This window comes from Chiloscyllium plagiosum, unplaced genomic scaffold, assembly GCF_037043375.1.
Source record: "Chiloscyllium plagiosum isolate Xiang-an unplaced genomic scaffold, Cpla_swu_hap1 HiC_scaffold_30, whole genome shotgun sequence".
In the NCBI taxonomy this organism is placed as follows: domain Eukaryota; kingdom Metazoa; phylum Chordata; class Chondrichthyes; order Orectolobiformes; family Hemiscylliidae; genus Chiloscyllium; species Chiloscyllium plagiosum.
Window position 1 is genome coordinate 32,238,808 of NW_028270168.1, and position 13,966 is coordinate 32,252,773.

General features: G+C 38.1%; 1 protein-coding gene and 1 long non-coding RNA gene across 3 annotated transcripts in view; one reads left to right on the forward strand and one right to left on the reverse strand.

Moving 5' to 3' along the window:
* The window catches only part of LOC122563698 (zinc finger and BTB domain-containing protein 8A-like), a 26,707-nt gene extending 15,900 nt beyond the window's left edge, over positions 1–10,807 (forward strand). For both annotated transcript variants that reach the window (XM_043717789.2, XM_043717800.2), the window contains exons 2-4: positions 5,400–6,348; positions 6,852–7,030; positions 8,420–10,807. In XM_043717789.2, the coding sequence (XP_043573724.2) occupies positions 5,400–6,348; positions 6,852–7,030; positions 8,420–8,782 (1,491 nt within the window). In that variant the 3' untranslated portion in view covers positions 8,783–10,807. The remainder of the gene's footprint in view (positions 1–5,399; positions 6,349–6,851; positions 7,031–8,419) is intronic.
* On the reverse strand, positions 6,723–13,925 carry LOC122563702 (uncharacterized). The gene is made up of 2 exons (XR_006315696.2): positions 13,648–13,925; positions 6,723–6,978 (listed from the first exon to the last, which is right to left on the reverse strand). It is a non-coding gene; the product is annotated as an uncharacterized LOC122563702 (long non-coding RNA).
* Positions 13,926–13,966: the final 41 nt, after the last annotated feature.

Below are 13,966 nucleotides of genomic sequence, written 5' to 3' on the forward strand. Positions count from 1 at the left end.
AGAATAGACTGATCGGATGGTAACTGGTCATATTGAATTTTTGTGTATTGGACATACCTGGGTAATTTTCCATATTGTCTGGTAGATGTCAATAGTCTAACTCTATGGGAACAGCCTGGCTAGGTGTGTGGCTTGTTCTGGAGCACATGTTTTCAGTACTATTGGTGCAATGCTGTCAAGGCCTAAAGCTTTTTGTAGTATCTCGTACCCCCTGCCATTTCTTGATATCACATATAGAGAATTGACCTGGTTGTTGTGTGGTATCTCTGATGCTTGGGATTTCAGAGAGAGGCGGAGGAGAATCAGTCACTTGGCACATCTGGCTGAAGATGGATATAAATAGAGTCATAGAATCCCGACAGCCCATTGAGTCTTCACCGACCCTCCACAGAGCATTCCATCCAAACCTAGTCCCTGACCCTATCCTTGTGACTCCACATTTCTGGACACTATGGTATAAATGATTCAGTGTTATGCATTGATAATCTAGGCTGCTCCATCATTGACAATACACGTGGAACCTCTTTTTTTCCTTTCAGTTGTCTCCTTGTCCAGTGCCACTCACAATTAGATGTGGCATGACTGCAAAGCTTATATCCAATCTATTGAATGTGGGATAATTTAGTCCTTTTTTTTTAAACCCGTAGTTTACATAGTTTGATGTGCAAGTAGTCCTGAGTTCTGGCTTCACCAAGTTGACACCTTGGTTTTACGTATGTTTGGTGTTGCTCCTGGTAGATCCTCCTGTACTCTTCTTTGAACCAGGAATAATCTCCCATTAGATTGTATGGAGTAGGATATTATGCCAAGCTGTGAGGTTACTGTGGTTGAATACAATTCAGCTTTTGCTGATAGCGTACAGCATCTCATTGATGCCCAATTTTGAGTTGTTAAATCTGTTGGAAGTCAGTACTATTCATTTCAGTAGTTGGGTACACAACACAATATTGCCAACCCTTATGTGAAGACTGGATTTTGTGTCATCATTGACTTGTATGGTTATCTTTCCTAATGATAGTGCCATAGACAGATGCATCTGTGAATGATGAGGATGATGTCAAGTGAGTTTGGCTTGTTGGCTCCCTCCTATTACCACATGGATGTAACGAATGTTCACAGAACAGAGTGTAAGCATATTGGCATGGTTAGATAGTTGGAAACTGGGAAGGCTTAATGGATCATTTTCAGGTTGGCAAGATGTAATAAGTGGTGTGCTGTAGGTGTCAGTGTTGGGACCTTGACCTGTATTCATCCATGACCTGGATGAAGGGACTAAAAGTATGATTACTAACTTTTCTAAAGACAGAAAAACAGATTGGAATTTAAATTGTGAAGTGCACATAGAAGCTACAAAGGGATTTGGGTAGGTTAAGTGAGTGATCAAAATCTGGCTTATGTTTCAATTACACAGGGCTCAATGATGAGGGCTTATCTGGAGTTCTGAGTACATTGTTGGTCTCCTTATTTAAGGAAGGATGTAAATATGTTGGGAAAAATTTCAGAGAAGGTTTAATAGACTAATATCTGAAATAGGTAGGTTATCTTATAAGGCAAGACTAGACATGCCAGGCGTGTATCTGCTAGAGTTTAGAAAAGGTAGATGTGACTTGATTAAAACATTTAAGATCTTGAGGCATCTTGACTGGATTGATGTGAAAGGAATGTTTTGTCTTGTGGATGAATCTAGAACTAGGGGTCACTTTGAAAATATGGAGTTGCCCATTTAAAATAGAAATGAGGCTCATTTATTTTAAACTTGTGAAGCAAGTCTATGGAACTCTTCTTCAAAAGGCAGTAGAAGCACAATCTTTGAATAATTTTAAGGCGGGGCAGACAGATTCTTGGTAAGCAAGTGGCACAGGGAATGAGTGCAGGGGAAGGTGAGTATGTGGAGTTGAGGTTGCAATTAGATCCTCCATGATCATACCAAATGGCAGAAACTGTTCCTGGTTTATACATTTGTATTTTTGTATTTCAAGTATAAAATTTGTAAATACAAAAAAACTACAGCATTACTGTCATGATATATAATGTCGTCTTAACTTCTCAATGTTATTACTGTATTGCACAAACCAACTTACATGCCGTATTACATGTAGATGAGTAAATATGAATAGTTTCAGGGATGAGTGATTTCAGTTACTTGACTTGACGCTTTAGAAAAAGATTTTAAAATGCAGAAAATACACAAAAAAACTCTGTAATGTACAGTCTAACCAGGCTGCTATATAATTGAAGTAGGACTTCACTTCTCCTGTATGCACATTCTCTTGCAATGAAGTTTACCATTCAATTTGCCTTCCCAATAGCTTGCTATATCCGCATTTTAGTCTTCAGTGACTATTGATAAGGGCACCTAAGTCCTTCAGTACATCTATACATCTGATGTCTTAATATTTAAGAAATACTCTGCACATCTGTTCCTCCTGCCAAAGTGGATAACATTTTCCACATTATATTCCATTTGCCATGTTCTTGCCCATTCACCAAGCCTGTCCAAATCCTCCTGATATTGTTTTACATCTTCACAATGTACATTCTCACTTAGCTTTGTATTATCTGCAAATTTGGAGATATTATGTTTGATCCCCAGCTCTAAGTTTTCAATATATATTGTGAGAACTGGGGTTTGAAGTACTGCAGTAATTACAACCTACCCATGTGAAAATGACCTATTTATACGTACATTTTATTTTCTATATGTCAATCTTAGTGCATGTCAGTTCATTACCTTCTATCCCATGTATCTTAATTTTTCTAAGCAGCCTTCTGAAAATCTAAATATAACACCTTCATCGGCCCTCCTTTATCAATTTTGTTAGTAATGTCTTCAGAAATCTGTTTGTCAAAAATCCTGTTGACAATAGCCAATCAATTGTTATTATCTGTATCTATTTAACACATCCTTTATAACAGATTCTAGTACTTTCCCCTATTATATAAGGCTAATATGTATATAGTTCTGAATTTTGCCTTGCTCCTTTCTGAAATAGAGGTGTGACATTTGCTACATTCCAATTTGCAGGAATTATTCCAGTACCTGTAGCATTTTGGAACATAATCACCAATGTGTTAGCTCAGTAGCCACCTCATATAGAATGTCAGGTCCTAGGATTTGTCAACTTTCAGCCACATTAATTTCTCCAGTACAATAATTTGCTACAATTCCTCCATCTCCTTAGTCACTTGGATCTCTAGTTCTGAGAGGTTACTTATATCTTTCTCAAAAAACAGACACAAACTCATTTTTTTCTCTATTTTCCAACATAAGTTCTTTATCCTGCCAGTAATGGGCCCATATTTGAATATATATTTTTGAAAAAGCAGTTTTGATTATGTCACTCCATAGAGTCACTAACAAAAAAAAGTTTGTTTTAAACTACTTTAAAGTTGTGTTATGTTGAAAGTGTAAATTCATGAGGAGCATACATAAGATGAACAGCAAAGGTTGTTTCTCTAAAGTGGGGGATTTCAAAAGTAGGAGGCATATTTTTAAGGTGAGAGGAGAAAGGACATGGGGCAATCTTTTTACTGAGAGTGTTTAGTAAGTGGAATGAATTGCCAAAGGAAGTGGGGGTGCAGATACAGTTACATCGTTTAAAAGACATTTGGATAAGTACAATGAATAGGAAAGGTTTGGAGGGTCAAATGCAGGTAGGTGGGACTAGTTTTGTTTGGGAACATGTTTAGTGTGCACCAGTTGGACTGAAGGTTCTGTTTCCATGCTGTTTGACTCTACAATTTTATGACTCTAGTTAGATGTACTGCCTGCAATCTTGTCCCTTATTTGTATTGTTTATTGGAGTGCTTTCTACGTAAAATGTTGACTTGACGCTTTAGAAAAAGATTTTAAAATGCAGAAAATACACAATAGAACAGGAAACAGCTGAGATTGTCTTGTAGAGATATATGTCAAAAGGATTCAGCAGGTGGGCTTTGAGAACTTAATATTGATAAATTTGGTTTACTAAAGTATTCAGTATTATTGCAGGTTTTATGTCTTTTTTTTCTATTGTCTGGAGACAGAGGTTAGGAGTAGGAATAGGCCATTTGGTCCTTGATGCCTGTTCCACCATTCACTATCATTGTGACTTATTCTCCAATTCAGTACTTTTTCCTCATACCCTTTTAGACCTAAGAACAATATCTATCTCTCTTTCGTAAATATTCAATGTTTTGTCTTCAAGTGCTCTTTGTGGGAGAGCATTGCACAGGCTCACCAATCTCTGAAGGATGTTCTCCTCATCTTGGTCCTAAATGGCCTACCCTGTAACCTTAAACTATAACCCCTGTTTCTGGACGCCACAGTAATTGGGGACATCCTTTCTTGTGTTTATTTTGTCTACTCCTGTCAGAATAGTTTATAGGTTTCTGTGAGATTCCCCTCATTCTTCTAAACTCCAGTGTGTATAGTCCTAACCAATCGTGTCTTTTCCAGGAATCAGTTTGGTACATCTTTGTTGCACTCCCTCCTTCGGCAGAATATCCATTTCCAGACAAGGAGACCATAACAGCACACAACACACCAGCTACGGTCTTACTAAGATCTCAACAATCACAACAAGATATCCATGCTCCTTTACTTGAATCCTCTTGTAATGAAGGCCAATATAACATTACCTTCTTCACCACCTGTTGCACCTGCATGCTTACTTTCAGCAAGGACATCCAGGTCTTGTCATTGCTCTACCCTTCCCAGTCTATCACCTTTAAGATAATAATCCATCTTGTTTTGCTACCTAAGTGGATAATCTCAAATTTATCCACATCATATTGCATCTGCCATGCTTTTACCCACTCACTGAACTTGTTCACCTCACACTGAAACATCTCTACATCCTCCTATCCAGCTTTGTGTCACCTGCAAACTCAGGTATTATATTTAGGTCTCTCCTCTACATTATTGTAAATAGCTGGGTCTAAGCACTGATCCCTATGGTACCTCACTAGTCACTGGCTGCTACTTGGAAAAAGACCCAGTTATTTAATCTCTTTACTTCCTGTCTGCCAACCACTTCTCAATCCATATCAGTACATTACCCCCAGTCAGATCCACTTTAATTTTACATGCTAATCTCTTTTGTAGGACTGTATTGAAAACCTTTAAAGCTCAAATAAACAACCTCTGCAATCTCCATTATTTCTTGCTTAATACAGAATTTTTTAAGAAACAAAATGCTACTTGGAATGAATTAAGAATTTAATATAAATTGTAAATTGGTAGGTGCCTATATATTAAAGACATCAAAGGATATGAGGAAAGTGTAGGAAAATGGCATGAATTAGGAGATCAGCCATGATCCCATTGAATGGCAGAGCAGGCTCAAGGGGCTGACTAGCCTATTGCTGCATCTATTTCCGATCAGTAAAGTGATGTTCTTCATTCTTCATGTCCACAGAAGACAGCTCTCAAAATGGAGATCTCCTCTCACCAAGCCCGACTGCTTCAACAGTTAAATGAACAGCGCAAACAAGAAATGTTTTGTGATTGCAGCATCATTGTGGAGGGAAGAGTCTTCAAGGGTCATCGTAATGTTTTATTTGCCAGCTGTGGCTACTTTCGGATGCTTCTCTTACATAACGCACAGGATGTGGGACAGCCTACGGTAGCGACTTTTGATGTCTTTTCTGCTGATGCATTTACACTTATTTTAGACTTCATATATTCTGGGAGGCTGTCCCTCACAAGCCAAAATGTCATTGATGTGATGTCAGCTGCCAGCTACTTGCAGATGACTGACGTGATCAGTGCCTGCAAAAGCTTCATCAAATCATCTCTGGACATCAGTGAGAAAGAGAGATATTTCAACCATTCCAGTAATGGTGAAAATAAGTGTGGGGATGTGTCATCTTTGTATACCAGCAGCCGAGGTCTGGAGACTAACTCTGTTCACGTTCAAAAAAGTACCGATCCAGGGTCTGTTGTTGGACACTCCTGGAGAAACTTCAACTTTCATCAACAAGTTGCAAACCTCCAGCATTCTCCAAGAGACCATCTGCCAAACTCTTTAGTGAATAATCGAGCACACCAGGAAGTACCTGAACTTCCTGTTTTCAAAGTTAGTAATCTGTGTGGTTCTGGTGTGACTGCCAGAACATCTGAAAATATAAACACTGTTTCTCAAGCTGAGGAAAAAAGAACACCAGATTCCGAACTGAGTGCCCCTCATGTGAGTTATCAGTTCAGGCATGAGCCTGATGTTTTGCCCAGGGACTGGCCATTGCCACGACGAAACGGTGACTCAGTAAGGCAACCTTCACGAGGTAGAGGTCGAAAAGCTGAAGATTGGTATCCTCCAATGCCTACAATTTTGGAAGTTGTGGGGGACTGGAGTGGAGAAGGTGCAGGTAAAGTGTTTTATATCCTGTGTGTCAGAATGGGATGGAGGGCACATTTCTAGTGCGTTTTGGTGTCTGGCTCCCTTTGTTTTCTGTAAAACATCTTTATCTAGTTTCACCCCTATCTAAAGACAGGATAGCCCACATATATGAGATCAGATCTGTAAATTTGCTGTATGTTAGTATTTCAATTAGAATCCTGTAATTTGAAAGGTTGTTGCCAATTTAATTGATTCGTAATTACAAATTTCAGAAACACAGGAGGGAAAAAGGTTGTCCCTTCCTGTGTGAATTGAAGAAGTGTAAAAGATTGTGATGAGAATACAACTGTAAATGTAGCTCCCTTAGATGTTTTCTTATTTAAGGAATTCCAACAATTCAAATGCCGTGGACATGCGATTTTAATATAACTTATATTTACATTCATCTGGTTACATTGCATATGTAGAACGTTGTCAATATTTTGATTTCAGTATAAGAAGGTTGTACTGAAAAAGTGCATTTTTTCCAAGGAGACTGCAGTATGTTACCAAAGATGAGATTCAAGTGTCCATTCTGTACGCATACAGTAAAGAGGAAATCTGACTTGAAGCGGCATCTTCGATCACATACAGGGGAGCGACCATATCCCTGTGACTCCTGTGGGAAGAGATTCACACGGCTTGAGCATCTTCGTAGTCATGTCCTAACTGTAAGCATGAACTCCTTTTGCACTGTGAGATTGCAAATTATTTCTCGTTCCTATGTTCATCACAGCATATGCTCATCTTGAATTCCTGTAACTTAACTGAACCATTATCTGTTGTACAGTAATGTAATCAGTAAGCTGGAATGGGGAGAAGTATGACTGATTAGTACCAGACTACGACTTGGATTAGATCAGGCATAGAATTGTGGAATACTAACGAGCTTCATCTGGAGGCTCACTGATGATGTTACCTAGTATGGTGACGAAACGCCTGAAAATGAACCTTCCAGCTCAGTCAGCAAACTTGCATCCAGGATTGTGGAATACCCGATCTTCTTTCATTTTCTCTTCGATAGGGTTTTTAAAGTAAAATTTGGTCATTTAAAACTCAACTTACATAACTGACTCATATTTTTCTCTCCTGCTATCCTGTTCAAACTGCACTTTTACTTTGGACTATCGATAAAAAATATACTAGTTAGTTTTACTCATTCATTTGCATATGCTTTGCTAAAATTCAGGTCCTTGGCTCACGGTCTGATGCTTTATCCTGAACAATTTTCTTGGCAGTTTTTGCCAGTGATCGTTCAGAATTCTCTTCCACTCTTGGGGCAAGGTGAAAAGGCAAGCCCAAAATCTACCTCAGCTGGAAAACAAATCAATCTGCGCTGTCATTATTTAAATTACAGACTAGCCATCTAGCTAACAGGCCATCTATATATGTACAAGAAAAGATTATTTTAAAGTTTAATAGATTACAGATGATTTATGATTTAAGAACTTCTAAAACTGAAAGAACTCTGCTTTCATTCAACCTTGAACAATTTCAAATGTCTGGCTCTAAATACTATATGTGGTCAATCTATTCCCATTAACAGTGATGGAACTTATCTTGCTGATTTTGAAACAAACAAATTGTTGCTTTACTGATGAGTGCTTGATATAGTCAGTGTTTATTTACATTGCAATATTGGGCATATATCAGTTGACCCCACTTCCCAAAACATTACAATTAACGTAATGGAGCAGAAGTTAATGTGTATAATGAACTCATAAAAACATACGAATGTGCCACTTGATCCACTGCTTGTGCTGGCTGTCTTGCAGTGCTCTCAAAATAGCCTAGCTTCTTTGCTTTTTTCTCCAAAGCTCAAGTTTTGTTCCTTCAAGTATTTATCCAGATCTCTTGGAATTATTATTCTCCTTCCAATCACAATATTCACTGCCTTTAAAAAAAGAATTCTCAGGTTGTCCATTATTTCTTTTGCCAATTACTTTAAATCTGTCTTCCAATTTACAACCATTTTGCTACTAGATAAAGTCTCTATCAATCCACGACATTATCTATGGCTTTCATTTTCCTAATTTTATATTTTGTTTGAACATTCCTAGATCCACAAATCCGGAAAGCTGGTTATCTGCAAGGTCTGCAGGAAGCCATTCACCGGCATTGCAGCTAAAATTGTGCAACATGATGGCAAGTGCTATGGACTGTGCAATAATTGTGCATGTCTGATGAACTCCGGTCACGATGATGAGCCTATTGACCTGGAAGCACAGCCAGACCAGGATCTGGAATTTCAGGAAAGTGACAAAGAATCTGGCTGGATGTCCACAGAGCCAGATGGAGAGACTGAGATCCTGAGCTCAGGGGGCGAGGGTTCAGGAAACAACGAAGTTCATGCAGTACAAGAAATCCTGGATGATGCAGATGAAAAGGTCCAAATTTATGAGAAAATTAAGAATAGTGACTGAATAAACAAATATACAGATTTTTCTTTAACAGAAAGTAAACATATAATAGTTATTGAGGTTCCTGAGCCAGATTCCAACAATATCTACATTTCTTTGCCTAACAGAGGGTTAAAGGCCGCAGATATATATTTGTTTCTCATTCCTGTTAAATGGGGTGAGGGGTGAATTCTTCAACAAAATATCTAACTCTTGTTTTAAAAATTAAATTGTTTTAATGTTACGTGAAGAGTGGTAAAAAGGAAGTGAATCTTCCGGATGTGATTAGAATAGATCTTCCTCTGGATTTCTTTTGTGCTCAAAAGTAAAAATAAAATACAGCTATCAGAGAGCCAATTCTCATGGCAAACTGTCCTATCTAATGTTGTACATAGGTATGAGAGGTTCAACAGCAACATTTTGTACTCAAAAGTGGTCCTGGAATTGTATTTTTATTCATGGGAAATGTGATGTCGCTGACAAGGCCACCATTTACTGTTCTTGTGTTATGTTCAAAGCAAGTGTGAACAAATACAAAACCTATGTCTTGGCTTGTTTTAGAAAAGTAAGCATTTGTGGAAATGGAAAGGTACATGTTACCGTCACTTTAATTCCAGTGAGTGTAGTGGTGCTGCTGGCAGCCCCAATTATTTATCCATTGAACTCTTGATCTAATTACTTTTTCAGACTTCAGATAGAAACTCTCAATGGCAGGAATTAGAACAAACCTCATTTAATGATGTTGCCAAATCAATTTTTTTTCAACATACTTCCTCTAAAGGTTCACTTTGTTTGAAATCATACAATTTACTTTTTGGTCATGTGAAATGTAGAGAATAAATATCCCATGTCATTATCTACTTTGCTTCTTAGTTTGTTAAAGCAAATGTTGCTCATTCTCTTCAGTTTTAGTTAGAACATCTTTGTCACTCTCATGTTATGATGTATTGGGGTATACAAAATATCCTTGGTGTTTGGACTCCTTGGACTTCAGAAATATAGAATCACATGCAGAACAATAACTTGTGTTTAATACAGCATCTATAATAAGGTAAAACTATTTGCCTTAGTAAACGGTAACTCATCGTACAGAGACTGTCATTATTATCCTTCATTACTTTTCATGGCCTGGTGTTATTAGATCTGAATGTAAAATATTGCTGGAAATGGTCTCTCTGGTTATATGCCTAAGCTTTAAATTAAAGTGTCCATTCAGGTGACTCTCTGAGCACCACTATACAAAAAAAAGGGAAGGTACATGTTACTCACTGGTCCACAGGTAGGTATTTTGGGATATATAGGAGAAAGTGAGGACTGCAGATGCTGAAGATCAGAGTCGAGAGTGTGGTGCTGGAAAAGCACAGCAGGTCAGGCAGCATCCGAGGAGCTGGAGCCCTGATTCCTGATGAAAGGCTAATGCTTGAAATGTTGACTCTCCTGCTCCTTGGATGCTGCCTGACCTGCTGTGCTTTTCCAGCACCACACTCTTGATAATGGGCACCACACTCTTGATAATGGGATACATGTTTTCTATTTTGTTGCAAAGAAGACTCAATTTACATAAATGGTTTAGGGAAAAGATAAGGAATTTGATTTTAAGTGATCACGAATTAAAATTTTGTGGTTCAAGCCTTAACATAAGGCTGAGCCAGAACAGTTATGTGCTATTGCAAGGAATGGAATTTTTTAAAATGTACATGTTTGCTTGGATTTTATCTTACAGGAGTTGAAGGATTGCTCAAATATGATATGGTTCATTACTTTTGGATGATTGTGTATTTTGAAATATTCAAAATTAAACTTAATGTTTTGTTGTGGGACTAATTATTTAAGTTAGGTATGGATCGAATGAGTGTTCTGAATAGCCAAACACATTTCGTTTTAATAGCTGAGACTTGTAATGTATTATGTTAGCTTTAGAACAACAGTGTTATTAAATCATGTCCAAGTTGTAAGTCCAAATAATTTTCTTTGTACTTTGGAGGCAGAAAAATGTCTGTTTATTCAACAGAGTGTAAATAACTGACAAAATAAATTGAACATTTTTTTCATAAATTTTGTCAGTCATATGAACTAATTTTGGTGTTCTGATTATTACATTTTCAGTTCAGCACAAATGACAATTGTGGATCAATTAACTGCATTACAATTGTCACATATTTGAGATCACCACTATATAGTCTCATAGCTCCTAAGTTTAATTTTTAAATTTTCTTTTCACTCATTCATGAGATGTGGGTATTGCTGGCCGGACGAGCACTTATTGCACATCCGTAACTACTCTAAGGCAATTTAGGTGTCAGCCATATTGCTGTAGTTCACATAGACCAGACCAGGTAAGGATGTATGATTTCCTTTCCTAAAGGGCATTAGTGAACTAGGTGAATTTTAATTCCAGATCTATAGTGAATTCAAACTTCACTATCTGCCATTGTGGGATTTCAACTGACATCCTCAGGACATTAGCCTGGAGATCTGGATTACTCGGCCAGTGTCTTTACAACGACATCATCCATGCTAGTATATTACCCCCAGTCTCAAGCACTTTAAATTTAATTTGCTAATCTCCCATATGGGGAATATCAATGGCCATCTGAAATTCAAATCTCACTAAAACAATTGGTTCTCTGTCAAGGGCTTTGCTTGTAGTACCCTCAAAACCTCTTAACTGGTTTGTCAAACACAATTTTTTTCTTCATAAATCCATGTTGGTTCAGTCCTATCATAAATATTACATAAATATCTAACAATCACACTCTTTAATAGTTTCTCTAGTTTTGCCACTACTGACTTGCAGCTAAAAGGTCGGTAGTTTCCTCTCCTTCCTTTCTTAAACAATGGTGATACATTTGGAACCTTCCAGTTTGCCAGTACTTTGTAGACTTAATAGAATTATGAAAGATGAATAATACATTTTCTATATCTGTTGCCATATCTTAACACTAGGGTGAAAGTTATTGGATCCTGAGGACTTGTCAAATTTCAGTCCCATAATTTTGTCAATGCAACTTTTTCACTCATTAATATTTTTCAGTTTCATATTCTCATTGGAACTTGTATCTTTATTATTTCAGGGTGACATTGTCTCTTCTGGCTTCATATTGAGGATACTTTGCATTGTTTGATGTAGTGCTATCACTGTGCTAACTGGTATTGAGGCCACATAGATCGCTAATTTGAGGCATTGATGGGTCATTGGCAGTAGCAAAATTATACTCAATACAATCTGCAACCTTATAACTTGTTAAATGCCAATCTTATCATTACCACCAAGACAGAGAATTAACTCTGGCTCAATTAAAAGTGCAGGAGGATATGCCAGGAGCAGTACCAAGCAGATCTAAAAAATTGTCAACCTGGAAAAGCTACAAAACAGGACAACTTGTGTATTGAAAAGCATAAGCAGGGCTAAAGAATTCCACAGCCAGCAGTCCTTCAATATCTAGTAATGAATGACAGTGAACAATTAAACAATTTACTGGACAGTGAGACTCCACAAATATTGCCATCCTCAATTATGGGGGAGCCCAGCATATCAATAAAAGGGTTAAGGCTCATACATTTGCTAAAATCTTCAGCCAAACATGTCAAGTGGATGATTCATCTTGGCCTCCTTGAGAGGTTCTCAGTATCACAAATACCGGTCTTCAGTCAATTTAATCCACTCTGAATGATATCAAGAAAAAGCTGGGGCAGTAAATACTGTAAGGTCTTTGGGCCCTGTCAGTATTTTAGCAGTACTAAAGTTAACAAATCCAATCCAGTGAATTACAACCACACCAGTCTCTTTTTGATTATCAATAAAGTGATGACGTGGTCATCAACAGTGCTATCAAGCAACACTTGCTTAGTGATAATCTGGTCACTAATGTGCAGTTTGATTTTACCAGCACACGCAACCCCTGACCTCATTACAGTCTCAGTTCAAACATGGACAAAACAGCTGAATTCCAAAGGCGAGGTAGGGGTGACTGTCCTTGACATCAAGGCTATATTTGACTATGTGTGGCATAAAGGAGTCCTAACAAAATTGAGTCAAGAGGTGCACTATTTGGAGTCATACCTGATTAAAAAGGAAGATGGTGTGGTTGTTGGAGATCACTCATCTCACCTTCAGAACATCTCTGTAGGAGTTCCACAGGATGGTGTTCTAGGCCCAACCATCTCCAGCTGCTTAATCAATCACCATCCCTCCACCGTATGGTCAAAAGTGAGCATGTTTGCAGATGATTGCCCAACGTTCAACAGATTTTGACCAATATTCAGCACCACTCGCAAGACTCAATTCCTGAAGCAGTCCATTATCATAAGACTTGGACAATATCCATGTTTTGGCTAATAAGTAACATTCATGCCAAGTGCAACCCAAGGCCACCTTAAATCCCACCTCTTATCACCATCCTGCTCTCAAACCACTTTCTAAGTGATCAGTACTTGAGGCTAGTCTGTCTCTGGCATTCTGCTTCTGAAGTGAAAAGGCGAACCGAAAATGTCTTGTTAGTCACCTCTACTGTTTTTAATGGCCATTTTTAAATAACTATTTATTTAAATTATCGATTTAGTGCTTTGCAAATGCTTTTCTTTTGCCGAAATTCGCGTTAGTTTTTTATCTTTCCAAAACGTGTTCACCACAATCCCCAACCCCCGACGGAAGAATGGAAAGTGGTCATCCACGTGAAAACTTGGTTTTGCCCTCTTGATAGTGTGTTGGTGACATTTATTTGAGTGTGCAGAGACATCGGTTAGATTAAGTAGGCGTAATTTAAATGCAAATATTCCTAGCTTCCTAGTATATCCGCGAAAAAAATCCTAATTCAAAATACATATTGATATAATATTCGATTCCCCACATTCATAACGTTTTCGAAGTTCTTCATGTTGTACTGTACCTGGCTCCGGATTTCTGAATCACCTCTGCCCACTGATCTGGATCGAAGAACTCTGCGGTAAATGCTGGGGCGGAACTTACTGTATTTGAACCCCTCTGGGTAGTTCTCGTTCATAAAGTTCACATACTCGGGCTGGTGCACACCTTCCCCAGAACTACTGGAAAGGGGAAGGATTTGGAGAAGGAGGGAGTATATGAGGGTATCTATTTTGGGGCTTATGAAGCATGCAACACAGTTAGGTTGAATAAAGCGCGGCGTCGCCGAGAAATGATATCTTGGGTGAAAATGATACTTCGAAAGATGTCTTCACTCACCGACG